Raw genomic sequence first — 18,150 nt, 5'->3', positions numbered from 1 at the left:
TTTCCTGTCCTCTCACGTAAGCTCCTCGAGGCCGTGCTTTCCCTCACAACCCGCGTAGCACCGAGTCCTCCAGGCAGGAGCCGTGCAGGGGCAGGGGCCGAGGCTTCCCCGCTCCACCTGTGTGGCCCTGGCTGGGAGAGGAGCCCAAAGGGTGGGACAACTGGGGGGTCTGCTCCACAGCTTGTCCCCCATTTAGGCTCCAGTGAAACCTGCCCAAAGTCAGCGTCACCCCACAGATTTTAACACTTACAGCGTGTTCGGGGGGAACCAGGCCCTCTGCGGTACATTGAGCAGGTGGGCCAAGCTGGCAGCATTGAACACTTCACACTATGGCACGGGCGGGCAAGGGCACACGTGGGCCAGTTGCATGACTTAGGAACTGGGAATACAAAGGAGAAAGAAAAGAGGAAAAAAGAAAAAAAAGAGGGGAAAAACAAGAAGGGAAAAAGGGGGAAAAAGAGAAAAAAGAAAAAAGAACAATAAAGGAAGAAAAGAAGGAAGAAAAGAAGGAAGAAAAGAAGGAAGAAAAGAAGGAAGAAAAGAAGGAAGAAAAGAAGGAAGAAAAGAAGGAAGAAAAGAAGGAAGAAAAGAAGGAAGAAAAGAAGGAAGAAAAGAAGGAAGAAAAGAAGGAAGAAAAGAAGGAAGAAAAGAAGGAAATTAAAAAGGAGGAGAAAAGGAGGAGAAAAGGAGGAGAAAAGGAGGAGAAAAGGAGGAGAAAAGGAGGAGAAAAGGAGGAGAAAAGGAGGAGAAAAGGAGGAGAAAAGGAGGAGAAAAGGAGGAGAAGAAAGAAAAAAGAAAAGGGAACAGAAAAAAAAGAAAAAGAAAAGTTGGAATCGCCTCTCCCGATCTGCCGTTTCCCCCCAGTAAGGAGCCTCTCCCTCCCCAGTAGCACCTAGGCACGTCGGCTGATTGCAGCCATAAAAACCACCCCGCCACGGGGCCTCAGGGAGGGAGCGCTCGCTCCAGCCGAGCGGGCGAGCCGCCAAGCCGGGGCGGAGGCGGCCGACACCTCTGCCCCACGCCCGCCGCGCTCCGGCCCGCCCAGCCAGCGCCGCGGGGCCTCGGCCCGGCCCAGTGCGGCGGGGCAGCGGGGCGCGGCGGGGCAGCGGGGCCGGGCCGGGGCACCGCCGCGCCGCGCCGCCCCCCCCCAGCCCCCGCTGGCGCGGCCGGCTGGGCGGCAGCGCGCCCCGGAGCGAGCACCTCCCTTCCTGCCCCCCGGGCGCTGGGTGTTGGCGTTGTTTTGCCGCCGCCGCAGGTTGCCGGGGCGGGTGCGCAGGGAGGGGAGGGGACGGGACGGGACGGGACGGGACGGGGTGCGAGCCGGGACCGGAGCCGGGTGCCAGGCGCACGCCTCTGCCCGGCGCACGGGGGGAGGAGGAGGAGCCGGCCGGGCAGGTTTGTCAGCGGGGCGGCGGCGGCCGCGCGGCGCCCCGCTCCCCTCCCCTGCCCTGCGCGGCGGCTGGGGGTAATTGGCGTCTGTGCGGGGCCGCCCGCCAGCCCGCGGGGCCGGGCGGCGGCGGTGCGCGCCCCGCGCTGTGCGCGCCGTGCCCCGGCGCGGCCCCCGGCCCCCTCCCCCGGGGCGGGAGCCGCCCGCCGCGCACCGCCGGCCGCGGAGCCGGGCAGGGCGGGCGGCGCCGGCGTCATGTGACAGCGCGGCCCGGTGCCAGCGGCCCGGGGGGGCCGGCGCGGGGCGGGCGGAGGGAGGCGGGAGCTCCTCCTCGCGCAGAGACCCGGCGCCGCCGCCGCCGAGCAGCCGCAGCCGCGGGGCCCTGGGACGCGCCGGCCTCGCGCCTCGCCGCCGCCGCCCCGCGACGCCCCCCGCCCCCCCGAGGCCGGGCCCGGCCGCGCCGCCGAGCGTAAGTGCGGGACGCGGGGCGCGGGGCGGAGCGGCGCTGCCCCGAGGGAGAGTTGCCGGGCGCCGAGAGCGGCCGCGGCGGTGGAGGGCAGCGGGAGCCGCGGCGTGGCGGGCGGCTCACGTCGGGGGGCCCCGCGGAGCTCGGCGCGGAGCGGGCGCCCGGCCCCGGCGTGGGCGCACCTGCGCGGCGCCGCCGCCCCCCGGAGGGCCCTGGGGGGGGGGAAGGGGGCGCCCTGTCGTCGGGGCCGGCCCAGCGCGGTCGGGCTGCGCTACCCCCGGGCTGCGGGGCGTGAGTGGCTGCTCCGCGGCTGAGACAAAAGCGCCGTCGGGCAAAAGCGCGCTGAAAAGTATCCTGGGCTCCTGCAGCTTGTCGGAGGCGAAATGTTTGCCTGCTGGGGGGAAACGTTATCGCAGGGCTCAGCTTTTTTTAAAGTACTTCAACAGTAGCTCCTCAGCGGCTCAGTCGTGCCCTGTCCCTGGTTTAACTCTTAACTGCGGTTAAGGATGGTATTGGCTCTCGAAAACATTTGTCCCATGTATTGTCATCTAATTTTAGCTCCGTTTAACTGTGATATAGATGGAGTTAGAACACACAGTATCTGGGATAGCGCTGTCGCTTAAATATGGAATTAAAAGGCATTCAGAAAAAGTAAGCTAATTATGGCCATTTTTTTTTTAAGCCTAAATGGGAATAGGTGTATTTGCTTTGGACCTTCGTCACATGTGTGTCTTACACAGCTAGGGGGAATCCTGGAAAAGGGAGGCTTGCTCTTCAGGAGCCCACACTGGCATGTCACAGATCGGGAGAAATACCTATCCTAGAATAGCTCACATGATCATTCAAAGCTGTATGAGAAATTACGTTAAAATTGCTTTGTATACTCCCCTGATCATTCAGTTACTGTACCCACATTGTCCACTGTGTTTTATTTACTTCCTAGCCTTTGAAAATTCAGGAAGTGTCACTGTTTGTAAGGCTTAACTGCGAATGTTTTATTGTTATGAAAAGCTAAATTTGCATGGCTGATGGAAGAGCTTTGAGGACTCGACTTTATTTAAACTAATATCCATAAATGTTCATCACCTGTGCTGAAAACAAAGGTTTAAATGGCTGCTCACTCATGGTTTTTCCATAGAATACTTTTAAGATACAGTCTTTTGGTAACTGCACGAGGAACTTCTTGCATGAGAGGAACCACATCTGGATTTGATAATCCTGCCTGACCCAGAAGAGATTTACATCAAACTAACTTTACTCTTGTATTTTTAAGAATATAATATTTTGTCTACTATGAAAATAGAAAAATCTGAAATTGGCTTGAGTGGCCTTTTTAGTTTTTGTCTAAGCAGGCAAATACCCACTGAAATTAAAAAAAAAAAAAAAAGTAATAGGTAATGTGCTACAGACCACAAGGGAGACTGAGGGCGAGGACAGAGAAATAAGATGTTAAATGGTCTCTTCCTTCCGTGAGAAACTGGACAAAATTGCATCTAAGTAATAGAGCTATAAGACAGCCCTCAGGTACTATGAGGATTCAACCTATGCAATACTCGCAAAAGTCTTCAGATAAATAATGATGTAAACATGAGTGAGATTAGTCAAAAGTTTTAAGATACTAGAGATAGGAGTTATACAACCACCAAATTACTTATATTTCCAGATACTGAATATGAAGAAAGTAAGGAACTGATACCATCAGCACAAGACATACACCCACAGGTCTGTAGGTTTTGTACTAGTCTGTTGTAATCTCATGTGCATTCTTGAACTTCAGCTATTAAATTAAACTCTACAGCAGTTATTAATCTTACTGTGATACTAGTCCACATAATTTGCAATAATGCATTCTCATGTTGGATAACATTAGATGTCTGACCCATGGGGGGTGTCCGTGTATATATATGTATTTATATATATATATATATATATATATATATGTATAAACAGTTCAAAGTATGTAAGAGGAGAGAGTGTTGAAACCACAGGTTTGAAGGAAACCAAATTTTGAAGTTATTCTAGTATGTAACATCTAGACAAGTTATGCCTTTTTCTGCCTCATATCATCGTTTTGTTGAGCTGTATGTTTGGGGGTGCTTCAAAAATAAAAGCATTATACCCGCAGTAAATGAGGTCCTGAGATAAAGGCTCAAGCGTATACAGAACAGAGGTACAGAAGAGCTGAGCTGCTAAGTATGTAATGTGTTGGGAAAATGTTGTTAGGTGCACTGAGTTGTGTTGGTCCTCAGCTGTTAAACAGTACTGCGCAGAAGTAGTGCGATATGGTCCAGCAACCCCTAGTTTTAAAAGTTATCCTTGCACTGACCTGGCCCTCTAGTTCGGCTTGCAGGAAGGATACTGGCTTTTAGGCTGCGAGCTGCCTGTTGGACGTGGCGAAGGTTTAGCTCTGTTTAGCTCCCGGCACTCTGTGAATCCCGTAATAAATAAGTTGGTCCAAGGGAAGTTAATCATCGTGACCTGTGGTGTCTAAAAATCTCATGCTCCCTGGTGTTGTTAAGGGAGCCTGTTTGTAAATAGGGCAGGTCCCCTGCATATGGACAGTGTTTTTATTCACACCCAGCGAACAAACACCTCCACCCAGTGTTGTTGTTTTAAAAGGCTCCAGCTGCTCATGAATACGGGGTCAGGGAGGGCCGCCTAAATGTCTCTCTGTGCTTTCTCCCCAGCGCAGCCAGCAGAGCTGTTTCCTGTTCTTTGTTTCAAGGCTGGGGTTTGCGTCACGCATTCCTGGTGGCATATGTGCTGCTCCTTCCTGTCCCGGCCCCCGCCGCCCGCCCGCGCGCTGCCCCTTGCCCCGCCACCTCCTCGCAGGAGGGACGTCCTGGCGGGACGTCCTCGCGGGATGGACCTCCTCGCGGGATGTCGCGGCCAGCCTTGGACACGCGCCCTCCGCTCCGGCGTGTTCACGGGGGATGAGCCAAAGAGCCGCGCTCTCCTTGCTCAGAACTTGTGCTCCGGTCTCCGGAGGACCACGCGCCCGCTGTCTGCTCCCGCTCGCTCTAGCCCCGCTAAAGCCATGGGGTCGCGCGGGTGGAAAGTCAGCGCGAGGAGAGCCCGCGTTCGCGGACACGCGGTTGTGGGAGCGCGTCGGCTCCCGTCCCTGCCCAACCTGCGCCCGCCGCGAGCGCCTTGTGTTTCCGTTCAGATTACAGCGGCGGTTCCCGACAGCAATACGTATTTTCTCATTATCTGAACTAGAAGTCCCGCTATCTTCTAGATTTAATACAGAAAATGAGACACTGCTGCCTCACTTTTCTTTGGGATAATTAGGTATGGCTTATATTTCGCATTTTTGAAGGAGTAAAAATGCATTTTTTTACTCCTATTTTTATATTTGTCTCCCCCCTCCCCACCCCCACTACAAGCAAACATAGAGAAACATCAAGAGGAAATTCAAAAAGAGAACATAAATCTTTCTGTTGCTTTGAGTCTGACTGAAGAAGAGCTAAGGACCCGAGCCAAAGCTCATTGAAATCGAGAGAAAGAGTTGCATCAACTTCAGTGGGCTTTGAATCAGGCCATGGATGGAAATGCAAGATGGACAGTTTCTTCCTCTCTGTCAGTTATATGCTGGAATATGCATGTTTTCTGTACACACAGAAATGCTTCCACTCTTTTGTCTACGCCTTTTTATTTCATTCATTTCTTTAAGTAATCTTAGTTTTTGCAGCTGCTCTTTCGGATGCTAAATATTAGTTGTTTGTGTGCGCTGCAAGTGTCTGTTGTCTTAAAAAATATGATAGGTTTTATCAGAAATGTGTATTTTATAAACTTCCTCTTTCAGCACTTAATTATATATGAAAAATAGTTTTTAGTAAGTTAAGAATCCGTGCATATCCTTATGTCAACTTGTTTCTTTCCCCTTCAGAAATCCAGATAAGAAGTGCTGTTTGGCCACACAGTTTTGGTAAGTTGTTCATTGATTGTTTTTGTTACTCTCAGTTATTTTACTTAATTGTTTTTCTGTTAGTTTTAGAGTGCTGTTCATGAGGTTACTCAGTAGACCTGAGTAAATATCTTTTAATTCTGGTGCTGTTAATTTGCACAGGATTTCAATCATATTTAATCTTTTTCCAGTGACAGAACAAGTGTTGCACTCATCTGTAGTTTAATATGGAAATTAGTGTGTAATTGTAATAAATGTAGTAAATCACTAAATGTAAAAAATTGTGTGGTTCACACCTTTTTGTCACCAGAAGTTTTACAAAATCTGAGAACAAGATTCAAGTTATAACAGTTTTGTAAACCAACTTCTTAATATTAATTAACACGGCTAACAGGAGATCTTTTAAAGCTCTTTTATGCTGTCAGCATTGAAGCTTTGTGTTTTCATTCCAAGGCTAGTTGCTTCCAATCCAGAATATGAAGTTTGGCAGAGCTGGTTTTAGAAGAGATTTAACCCTTCCCTGTTACAAGTTCACTTGATGTCGAGGCTTGCTTTTGTGGCTTTAGCAGCCATAGTGGGTATCCCTTGAGGTAAATAAGTGTAAGTGTACATCAGCCAAATAGAAAAATAAAGCTCTAACAGATTTTTAAATACTAAACTCAGTCAAAATGAACAACAAAAAAAAGAAAACAAAACAAAACTGCATGGTCTGCCCATCATGCAGTAAGTGTATTGCCAACAAACTTTATACATGAAGGCAGGGCAGAATTTCCTAAAGAGTCTAGGCTTCTTTGATCACAGTCTCATTTGTACCCACTACACTATCCAACTATCCTCCCCCCCCCTTTTTTTTCCGTTTCCTTAGATGCACAGAAGTTCACAGACATCTGCCCTATATTCAAATTCTAATTCAAATTAAACATTTGAGCTATTATTTATGAATGTATACTTCCTTTAAGATATTATTTATGAATAATTTTTTTCTCTGCCCCGTTCTTTTAAAAATGTTAAATTTCTGTCCCATATGTTTGATCAAATTGTGGAACCCAGCCTGTTAGAGAACAGTATTTTCTGTCATTCTTCTTTAGTAGTGATAAATAAGATTTATATTTTCCCTGTAAAATTATCTTCAAAATTAACCCCTTAAAAAAAAAAAAAAAAAAAAAAAACAACAGAAAACAAAGTCCAGTTTGGAAGGGAAAGATTATCATACCATTCCACATACTTTACTTGTTTTCAAAAGTCTGATCTTTTCTCCTTGCTAGACTGTTTCTCCTTCTAAGCAGTAGCTTGAGACAGGAAAACAGACAGCAGTCTGCCCTGATAAGGGAGAATATTGTCTAATGGAGATGCCTCAAGATCTTTTCTTTCTCTCCCCCCTAGGTTCAGTGAATGTAGAACTGAGGTTTGAACAGGGTTTACATGGGGTCCATTTTTCCTTGGTAGGAATGACACTTTTTATGAGCACTGTAAGGACTTTTTGCCTAGAATTTTTGCATACAAGAAATCCGTTTTAGGGCATGTGGCTTCAAAGAGGCTGTAAAAGTGTTATCACAAATTTCATTGAATACTAATTAGTCTGCTACACCACTGATAAATGATTATGTCAAAATAGTTCTAGGTCAAACAAAGTGACGTCAGCAAAGTTAGGATGCACAGATTGTGCAAAATACCAGATTTTTCAGCTTGCTTGCAGTTCTGAAAATAGAAAGGTAAAAGATTTTCAGGTCAATAAAAAACATAAATAGTCTGAGATTCCTTGCTGTGCAGAAAGGACGCAAAACCATTTTGTCACATAGAAGTGGAACATTTACCTGCAAAGGATTAAAAAAACCTAACAATTTTGATTAAAAGAACTGAAGCTTCTTATTTAAAATCATACTAATCATAGAATAATGTAGGGTGGACCTCTTGAGGTCATCTGGTCCAGCCACTCCTCTAGAATGCAGCATTGCACTCTCTGGAATTTCTGGGGGGGTTTTTAAGTGATACAACTCAATGAAATCTAGACAAAATATTGTTGATCCAAATATTCTTTTTCTTTATGCCTAATAAGTAAAACTTTCAGCTGAAAAAATGTTGCCTTGGTATAATTTTCCGTTTACTCCATGTCCTATCATTTTCTTTTTACTCCATGTCCTAACATTTTCAACAATTATTACCATTTCCCAGTGGAAATCCAGCGAATAAATCAGCAGAGAAGGCTGCCGAGCAGGAAGACTTTTTCTTGGTGTACTGGTTCTTTATAGTTTTCCCACTGGTGTTCTTTGGGGGGTGATCCGTTTCATTCCCCCCTGCGCGGTGTCCGGGCCTTCATTCCTTTCCCTGCTCTTGCTTTCTTTGACTGAATTCAACTGCTGTGCTGAACTTGAGAGTTTCTTTGCCTGCTGCTATTTTGAGGCCCAGCGCAGTTAAGCGCTTGCTTACTTCCCATTAAAGTCCATGGAACTTTTTTGCTGACTCGGGTCTTGATGAGCAACTGGTACTGTAAGTGCAAACAAATCCTGTCGCCAGCCCTGGAAAGCACGTCTTCTACCCCTTCCTGGGAGTCCTGTTCTCAGAAAGTCATTTTTCTCTGTCTTAACTGTCTTTCGAGGTTGCATTGGAGAAGATTCCTCACCCAGGTCCAAAAAACCTCCCCGCCTTTTGGATTTCATCAGTGGGGTCTTCTGATATTACTATCACTTCTCCTTAATGTCAGGGGAAGTTTGACTTGAGACTCACAGAAGTAATAGTTTCAGAACAGCAAAGTTTCAAAGGGCTTGGACCAAAGCGTTTTGGCCACATGACTTGCGTTGGCTGCTAGATACCAGCAATGCTGCAAACGCTGCAGTGTCTTTGCGGAGGGCGCTCATGCAGCGCTAATTTAGCAGATGTCATTACAGTATTTTGTAATTATACCACCAATAACAATACTACTTGGAAGCTGCTAAGCCAGGCCTCACTGTACCGGAGGGCAACATTCCTTGCTTCTCCAAGCACAAGGATTGAGAAAGCAAGCTCCATGCATGGTTTTGTGCAGGAGAGGAGAAGGGCAGAAGTTATGGTCGCCCTTCCCCCATCCACAGCAGTAGTTTCAGGTGTCTGACTGCTCTTCCAGGGGTTTAATGAGAGCTCTGTGCTAGAGGGAAGATTTGTAGTTGTTGGATGTGCACAGTCAAGATGGGCCCTCCACCCCACCCTTTCCTTTCATAACAGGACTTCAGAGTTGGTGGACCTTGAAGGTAGGTGCACTGAACAGCCTGCAGTAGCTGCACTGCAGTTGCTCTTCTGCAGCTGTTCTGCACTACAGATGTATAGTCTGGGGCCCTTCTTTAACTGCTCGGCTCATTTCATTCAGAGTAAATAATCTGTGCAAAACCTTATTGTCAGAATATGTTAAGTACCTTTAAGCTTTCGTTTACTTACATCTATCACACCATACCATACCAGCGAGTTAATATCAAGAAGTCTCCAATACGGATGGGAAAATGAACTATTTGGGTGATAAACATGCCTTTTGGAAGGCATAATTTGCTGCATATCGGATCATCTTTAAAGAAATAGTTCCTTTAATTATTAAGGTGCAGAGTTTATATCTTTCTGGCTTGCTGTTTTCACTGGACTTCAGCTCTGAAAATACTGAGGGACTTTGCCTGGACTTTACCTTGCACCTGTCCTTATTTGCATACAAAAACCAATTGCTTCATTTGTCTTTCTGAAGTACAGGGTGTGAGCAAAATCTTATCAAAAGCCATGTCCTGTTTGGACAAGTTGGACTGCCTTGGCAGAGGTCCACAGGGTGGAGTGAATGGGAGGAGGCAAGAAAGTAAAACTGGGTGGCTTGTTAGCAGAAAGAGAGAGAAGGCGAACAAAAAAAAGAAGGTGGAATGTTTGCCTACTGGATTGCAGTTAATTATTTAGTTTCAGATTACATACATTTTAAATTCTTTTAACCCATATTAAAAAAAAACTTTTAATGTAAAATAGTTTATACAATATGTGAAAGATGAAGGCCCTATTTTTTAGTACACTTAATACATATATATTGTTGTCTTTCCACTGCTTTCTTTGGGGTACTTCAGGAATGAGAGTTGGGTACTTCAATTTTCCAGAAATTGATTGTATTTACTAAACAATTTATGGGCAATTTCAACAATTTCAAACAAGTACATTATGAAATCAATGTGTACGGTAGAACCCAACTGTTTTTCATTCCTCTGCAATAGAAACAGGTAAGACCGTTTACCTTCCCTGTTGCCCCCTTCTCAAATATTTAGGAAAGTGAGATTGGGAGTTTTGGGATTAGTAGGCATGTTTTTTTAATTGGAAGTAGCATGCTTTATTTGTGTGTGTGTGCACACACACGCGTGCATGCACTTACTTGCTAATGGATGGGGTCCAAGTGATCAATTTGCAGCATTCTGTTTAAATACAAAGAAGGTTGTTCTCTGAGTTTATTTGCAGTCTTGGGAAAGTGTCATTCTGAGCTAAGTTTTAAATGCTAGACCCAAAGCTGGCTTATACTGACTCTGTAGCAACTATACCAGATTCCACAAGGGAAGGATCTGACCCTCCAATCTGGGCCTACAGGACCAAGCGTCATATGTTAATTGATTTTCTTTTCTTGAAAATCTGTTTCCACTTACTATCAAACTGGGAAAAGAAACCTACCTCTTAAGAGTAATGCACGTTAGAGGAATGCTCAATTTCTGTACTATGAAACAGCAATAAAAGTAACGCTTTCCTCTGCTGTTCTTAGATGACTGCATCTGACTAAGATTAAGAACTATTTTTTCACTTTTGCTCAGTGCCATACACTTTCTATTTTTCAATGTCAGAGTAACTCCTGCAGAGTAATTCAGAGGCCTCTCAAGAAACACTCAAATGCATAACATGACATGTGAAATGCATATTGAGTGTCTTTCACACACTTTCTTGGAGAAAAAGGAGAAAAGAAATAACTCTTGAACTGAAGAAAATCCAATTGTAAAACTACAAAAATGACAAAAAGAAAAACCTGCGAGCGTGATGGCTTACTTAGAACTACTTTCTTTCTTTCTCTCTTTCTTTCTTTTAACTGACTATAGTAGTTGGTGTGCCACTTTATCTCTGCACATTTAAACTAAAAATTCTGGAAACCTGAAAGCAAGTAGTTACATATTCTTATATGTGAGGTCTGAAATGTTGCATTTTACTGTAAACATTTTTTATATCTAAAAATACACATCATGAAAACAGAAATGTTAAAAACCTGATAACCACTCAAAAATATATATAGTTCATTCTAAACTTGCTCACAAACATGCTTAATGTATTTATAAAATTACCACAATTTTAGCATCTTGTAGCATCTTACAAAATATTTCTGAAATAAAACCATATTTTAACTTTAAACTGGAAATCTCATTGAGCTTCTTTTTTTGTTTCACTTTATATTTGCAGTTTGGTTTTATCAGGCCTTTGACTTTTGTAAGAAGAGTTATGAACATACTTTCATTTACTTTTTAGGAATTAAACTGGTTTATTTCCAGTATTCAAGAAGTATACTATTGTGATATTTTTCTGTAAGTCATCAAGCTTTATTCACACACATAAATCCATGTTAGACTTAAAACAATTCATGCCATCTTACTTTGGAAGTTTTTACCAATTTCTTGCCTATAAACACACATGATAATTAAATATTGCAAGACTGTTCATTAGTGTAGGCTTATTAGAATTGTTCTTGTTTGAAGCAGGTACATCTTAAACATTTGATTTAAATCTCTGGGAGAATTTTTTGGTCCCAGTTACAAGTATGGTGTAGTGCCGTCAGCCTGCTCCCTTAGAGTGGACTTGTCCTGGTGGGGTGGTGCAGTTGTATTGGTTTATTTCCAGTGCCATCTACTGGTCGGAACTGAATTTGTGTAACGTCTTGTCCTCGCGTCCTACAGAGGTCATTCCACTTCTAGGCAGTGCTCTGCAGGGGATGGTGTAAAATGCATAATCCCGAGTAGTTTATAAAAGCTTTATCAACACCTAAATGTCACTGAGAACAGCATTCCTTTGCTTCCCTTCTCTGGACTCTTTCTGGGCCACTCCAGAAGAACTGTCTTCTCCTCTCCCTCGCAGTGTTGTTCCAAGTTGACCACGGCAGATGTGCAGTATGATAGTTAAGCTCTAACATGCTTTATGCTAAATACTTTTATCTCAGGCAGTTCAGAATAAGCTAGAATAGGACAAGCAGAAAATGATAGAAAAAAGCAACCGAGGCTGCACAGAATACAGTCTAAATTTTTTTGAAGTGTTGGGTTTGCACAGTTAGCACAAATGGTTGTTGCGTTGTCAGTAAATCCATTGCTTCAGGGAAATAACTGATGTACAGCTTATGGGAGGTCGCTGCCGCATGTCACATACACCTCTCCAAATTAGTCCTGGTTTTTAATCTCCTCTTTTTGCATTGGTTTCAGTGACACTGTACCTGATAGTTTCAACTTTTCTGCCCAGACTCTGAGGAGAGGAACAGCCTCTCCAGAATGTGTTCACTGTGTTATCAGCTGAATGAGATTGTTCTGAAGTTGGAGTGTCGATGAAAAATGCATGGTCTAAACTGTGACGTGTTGCTTTCCACACTGACAGCTAGTGAAAGTTGAGAATACTGTGGCCTTGATGTGCTGGTGTGCACAGTAAAAACTCAAATAAACTTCTATTAAAGACAGCAGATGTCCCTTGACTTCAGTAGCAATTGGGAAAGAATAAAGTTGTGATAGCTGAAGTATTTTAAATGAAACACCGTCAAATATTTAAAAAGCTAGGTTAGATATAGATAAATATTTGGTCTGACAAAATAATAAGTTCTCTCCAATTCAGAAAGTTGATTCTGGGCTTTCCAGCAGTTTTCTAAAACATTGTCTTTCCCTTGTAGACCAGAACATCACAGGCATCAGGACAGCTCAATAAAAAAGATGCTAATGTTTGACCCAGTCCCTATCAAGCAAGAGGCCATGGAACCCGTTTCAGTGGTAAGACTTTTAAAATACTTTAACCATTGTGATCATGCTATAATTTTCCACCTTTAAGTTCATCCCAAGATTTCTGTAAGCATTGGACTACTCTTAAGAACTGCTGTGAAGCTATATTTTGCTTTTAGGGCAATCAGAGTCACATTCTAGGAAATCTTTTTCAGTAGTTTATGAATTTATTGTCCCTAGAGGATGTGCCCCGTCCCCTCTGCTACTGCTCCCATCCTCAGAGCAGGGGGAGGACACCCAAGCACTCCTCAGCCATTGTGACTGACAAAGCAAGTAATGGCTTCCTGCTGGGTGAGCTGGGTAAATTACCTTACCGTAGGATCAGATGAGAACCAGGGCAGTGGAGGGAGAATGAGGGAAAAGAGGGGAAGGTAGACTTTTTTTTTAATTGGGTTAATTTTCATCAACTTGGTGTACAGGGTCAGCTCAGCAAAGAATCTGATAAGCAAGAGCGATAGGAGCGCATAGCTGGGAAGGGGACGGTGAGAACTGTGTTGGTCTAGGCTGCCAGGGAAACACTGTCTGAGGAAACAGTCTCACCTGTACTTCATCTATTCAACTTCTCAGAAGGGAAATATTCTGCTTTTTCTCCCTGCTACCCAGCTTTGTGCTCCCACCATCTCTCTTGCCTGAGGTCTAGCAGTTGTGTGGAGGCAGAATGATTTGGATCATTTGCATCAGCTCATTGAATGGTCAGCATGGGTAACCCACCAAAAAAAACCCCAGAACTATTTTTTTGTCAGATCAGGAAGCTGATCTGACTTGTTCTGCAGCTACTCAACCTAGAGCAATGGCAGGGGGAAGAGGGAGGGAACAAGACCTCTCCTCTCAGCGGTAGCCTGCAATTAGATCAGATTACGTGTAACATGAAACCGCACCTGTAGAAAAGCTGATCCATTAATACTGTGGAGTCGGTGTGCATAAATTAGACTGCATTAAATCCATACTCTGAATGCATCTTTCAGTGGAAAGTTTGCTTCCTGCTTTATTTAAAATGTAGAATAATTGCCATAAATTTAAATGTGTCTGTAAACAGTCTGATTTCTTTGGTGCTGTTAGGAGCACGTGTCGACTGTTTAATTTATATAAAAAATAAAATTACAGTTTGATTTTCATGGGGTTGATTTACTTCTGAGCAATGATAGAAAAATGGCCTATTACTGAAGGCCTAAGTGTATTGACACTTTGTCATTCAAGAAAGTACATTAGTATTGGTCAGTCTGTCTGTCATTTCAGTCATAATTATTGCATAGTCTTATTAAGATAAACAGCGATTATCTAAGATTATTTAAGGATATCTAATTGTTTTCATCAAAGGCAGAGAAAATAGGCCATATCCACAATAAAGGAGCTATCATTACACTAATGACAAAAAATCACTATAGAGACACTATGAGCTGTCCTTTGCACACATCTGCCTTCATCTCCCAAAGAAGGCTCTGCAGCAGTTTAGGATGCTGCACACAGGAGAGAAGATCCAGCCCCAGCCAGCCACGTACTTCTGCAAAATGGGCGGGGTCAGTCCTTCGAACGGATGACCAGGGAAGGTGTGAACAGTCCCTTCCCCAGAGTGGAGGATGAAGGAGAAATTATATATGCCGGGTGCTACGTATGGATGTGTAGCACCTTCCACGTGTTGGACCTGTGGAGCTGTCTTGCATATTCTTATACCTCTGACCAGCCACTAGAAGCTGAGTAGAACATTTTACTAAATGTGTATGCTTTCCTTTTACTTATTGCATAAGGCAAAATAAAAGCAGGAAGGGAGAACTGGGGAGCTGCTTAGATTCTTTCCTGAGAAAGGTCAGAGGAAAGGATGCTGTTTGAGTGAGGGTCCCCTCATGAAGGCTACTCAGCTTTCCTCAGGCTGGTGAGGTGTTTGTCAACCCCTGTGCATGTGCTGGCTGTTTCGCCCCCAGCCCTTGAGGTCCTGGCTGCCTCTGCGCTTCTCCGTAACATGGTTTCCTTGGAGCCTGGCTGCCAAGGACCGCTCCGCCGAGGCTGTTCTGCAAATGCTTTTAAAGGGAGGGAGGGGGTCTTGGTATGGGGAGAACATATCATTTTCTTGACCGTCTCTTGAGGAGAAATCAGTGTGGGTTTCTTTTTTATTTTTTTGGAGGTGCTGAGCATACCATTCAGTTCACTGTGGGCTGACATAAGTCAAAGCCTTTGAAAATCAGGATTTATTTGTATGGTATCTGTCATTTTGATAGTATCATTAGAGGTCAAACAAAACAAAGCTCCTTAGGAATGATCATTTTACCTGTTTCGATAGTAAAGTATATGAAAATACACTGTCTTTAGGTACACAACCTGTCTTTAAAAAAAACATCCTACTGGTTGGGGTGGGAGATGCAAACAAATATAGTTTTGACACCACTGCATTTCAGGGCGTGTGGTTGAAAGGATTAACTATACTTCTCAAATGACTGAAGCTTGCATCCAAAGTATTTCATCGTTATACCAACAGCTCATGCTATTTATCAAATTGAACTATGAAACATATTTTATGATAGTTCTTAAATAGTGACAGAGTCATCTCAGTCCTATCTAAGTATTCGCTGTGAGCACTTTTTAAAAATTTGGACAAATACCAGTGACCATTCAATCACAGAAGTTGCTTTTTTATGTGTTACCATCTCTCTTTATGCATAGAAATAAGCAGGTTTTTTTCTGACCTTCAATCAGTCCCCAAAACTGTTTACTTCAGCCCTTTTTTAAGGCAAAGTGGTATGTGCTACATGAGAGGCTGAGTAACTAGTGTAATTAGAATATGAATTTCACGTGGTGAGAATGTTTTTTCATTTATTATCTACTACTTGAGTTAATTCCTATTCGTTCTTCTTATGTGATACTGATTTGACAGCTTGCACAAGTAGGTAAGCTGGATCATCATCTGTTTTTGCAAGAAGCTGGTTAGACTTTTTAAGTCAAATGCATTGGGTTTTGTAGTTTGTAAAGGTTTGATGAATTGCTTCAAAGTCTATTAGCCTGTAAAACAAAAAAGCTGTTTCACTGTGGCAGTTTTAGCAGAATTTAGCAAATTATATCAGATTAATGCTTCATTAGTGCTCCATAGGGTCGTCTTATGGAAGCAGCAGTCTTCTGGGTGGCGAAAGGTATGCTTTTGACGTATTTGGCTGGTCTTGTTGACAGATTGTCAAGAAGAAAAGCATGGTGATTCCTTCTCTTTCTGAATTATGGATTTAATTGTGTGAACCACCTGGATGTTTTCAAAAGATTCCTCAAAAATATTAGAAGTTGCTTGAATTTATTGTCCAGTCTCTTTGTGGGTTCAGTACTGGAGGTTTTATTCTGGACAAACAGTAAGGAAAAGGAAATGAACTGCTTGGTAAGGTCCAGTTGGAGACTGAACAGGAATATATGCTGAAATACAATCCTGCATCTTTATAATGATGCTCAAGGGAAATGTGTCAGCTTAAGTGTTTTGGGGAAACAGAGCAAGAATACCTAGTTTTACGTTGTTCCACTAGGGTATTTCTAATCAGCACTTAATATTTAGTTTTGCCAGCGTCAGATACTTCATGCTGTTGCAAATCAGGAGCCGATCTAGTGAGGATGGAAAGCTGCGTGGCTGCAACCTTGCTGAATGACGAGCACTGCACCAGACAGTGCTAACAGGTGGGGAGAGGCAAAAGTCTCCTTCCCTTCTCTCTCCCTTCCTCCCCTTCTGGAATGGTACGGGACATTCTTAAAGAACACAGCCTGGTCTGTGTCTTAATACAAGTTAACTCTTAATGTCATTGTTTAATTGTCATTTGATCAGTTGACTTAGCTGAGACTCTCAGCTGCAGTCGGCAGGAGGTCAGGCTCTGCTCTGCTCTGCTCTGCTCTGCGGCTGTGGCCAAGCCGAGTCCTTCACCTGCAGCCAGGATTCTCCCAAAACAGGCGATGGCCCATGAGGGAATTTCCAGGACTAGCAAAAACGGACTGTTCTTGCAGGCTACCTAATACACTCCTGGCTGCTGCAATCAGTGGCATTCAGAAAACCAAGCAGTTGCAGGCAGTTGTTCCTTTTTGTTTGCTATCACTGATGCTCCTGGCTTGGAGAGAGGTGGTGGAGTCTCCCGTGCTCTCCCACTCCATATCCCCAAAGCGGGACTGTCACTTCCCCTTACTGCAGCTGAAAGCAGTGCTTCCTATCAACTGAATGGCGATTGCTGTCACCTGGGGAGATAGAAACCAAAGCTTTGATACACTAAAAGACACAGGAAGCTCAACTATAGGATTGGTGAGATATGTCTAGAAGTGGCTTATTCCAAACTGACAGAGGGTTTCAACCACCCTTCACTGGTGGTGAAGCAAATCCCACCCAACAGACAGATTGTTTAATCTGTCACCTCACTAACAGCAGGTAGTCTCCTTTGTTTTTCCTAGAATCCTTCTAATCTCTTTCACCATTTTTGTGGCCACTACAAATTTGGAAAATTCACAATTATGTGCACAAATCCATTCCAGAAATTTCTTTTATTTTCTCTTCACAGAAGTGCAAGAGGCCTATTCAGATTATAAAATTTTCCTATTTATTCCTGGAAAGAAAATAACATGGTCCCACATTTTTGTATCATGACTTGTTATCTGCTGTTCAAACAGAAACATGACAGTTAAAATCTCAAAAGGAAGAAAAGCTTAGAAAAATGATTCAGCTTTCACAAACTACAACAAAAAACAGCTGGCGTATGTTAAATTTGTGCCAGCTTAGTTACAACAATGAAAACCTTTCATGCAAAATAATGCAAGGCATATGGGGTAATACCAGGTCCCTAAGATAACTGCTTTTTAAAAACATAATTGTTTTCTTCCTAATTCTTGAAAAGTACTTCTTGCTTGTCTAAATTTATTTTACTTAATTTTTCCATTACACAACATTTTAATAGTTTGATATATTTCTAACACAAATTTAACGTTCTTTGAAGAATTGAAAGAGGATAACTGTTTTAGTAGTAGGGGTACAGCTTGGAGATGCTTCATTCTTTAGTAGATTCCGTTTCCTGAAAATATTCCCAGATCAGATTTGATAGTCTCTTCCTTTCTAGTGTTTTTTACATCTTTCTAAACTGTAGTTTTCAGAGTACTGAACTTATTAAGAAGTGCAAGATTTGTAAGGCCCTTGATGTGCATGAATTCATGTGGGCTGTGATACACTAAAAACTATTTAGATAACATCAGTTTATTATTTTCAGATAACTGTTATTTGAATATAAGAGCACTTTAATTGGATGAAAAGTGCACATTCACCTACACTGGAACATGCCTCACAAAATGAAAATGTTTGTATGTAGCGACCTTGTGACCATCCCTGACAAACTTGCAAAATTGCAAATACACTAGTGCTTAGTTGTACTATGGAACGCTTACACAGTTTGTTGAAGCTAAG

General features: G+C 43.6%; 1 protein-coding gene across 9 annotated transcripts in view; it reads left to right on the top strand.

Moving 5' to 3' along the window:
• Positions 1-1,051: 1,051 nt before the first annotated feature.
• Positions 1,052-18,150, top strand: part of KLF3 (KLF transcription factor 3) — a 30,306-nt gene continuing 13,207 nt past the window's right edge. Inside the window, exons 1-5 of one of the 9 annotated variants that reach the window (XM_064511301.1) lie at positions 1,688-1,856; positions 3,517-3,575; positions 5,743-5,781; positions 12,647-12,743; positions 16,276-16,394. Coding sequence is in view for 8 of the 9 variants with exons in the window: in XM_064511297.1 (XP_064367367.1) it covers positions 12,687-12,743 (57 nt within the window). In the remaining variant the exon portion in view is untranslated. Of the gene's footprint in view, positions 1,256-1,293; positions 1,396-1,687; positions 1,857-2,158; positions 3,576-3,611; positions 5,145-5,172; positions 5,433-5,742; positions 5,782-12,646; positions 12,744-16,275; positions 16,395-18,150 lie in introns of those variants that run through there. The other 8 variants (XM_064511297.1, XM_064511295.1, XM_064511298.1 and 5 more) reach the window with 8 other exon arrangements.

This window comes from Dromaius novaehollandiae, chromosome 4, assembly GCF_036370855.1.
Source record: "Dromaius novaehollandiae isolate bDroNov1 chromosome 4, bDroNov1.hap1, whole genome shotgun sequence".
NCBI lineage: Eukaryota > Metazoa > Chordata > Aves > Casuariiformes > Dromaiidae > Dromaius > Dromaius novaehollandiae.
The sequence above is the reverse complement of the archived record's forward strand: the minus strand, read 5'-3'. Positions and strand labels throughout refer to the sequence as shown.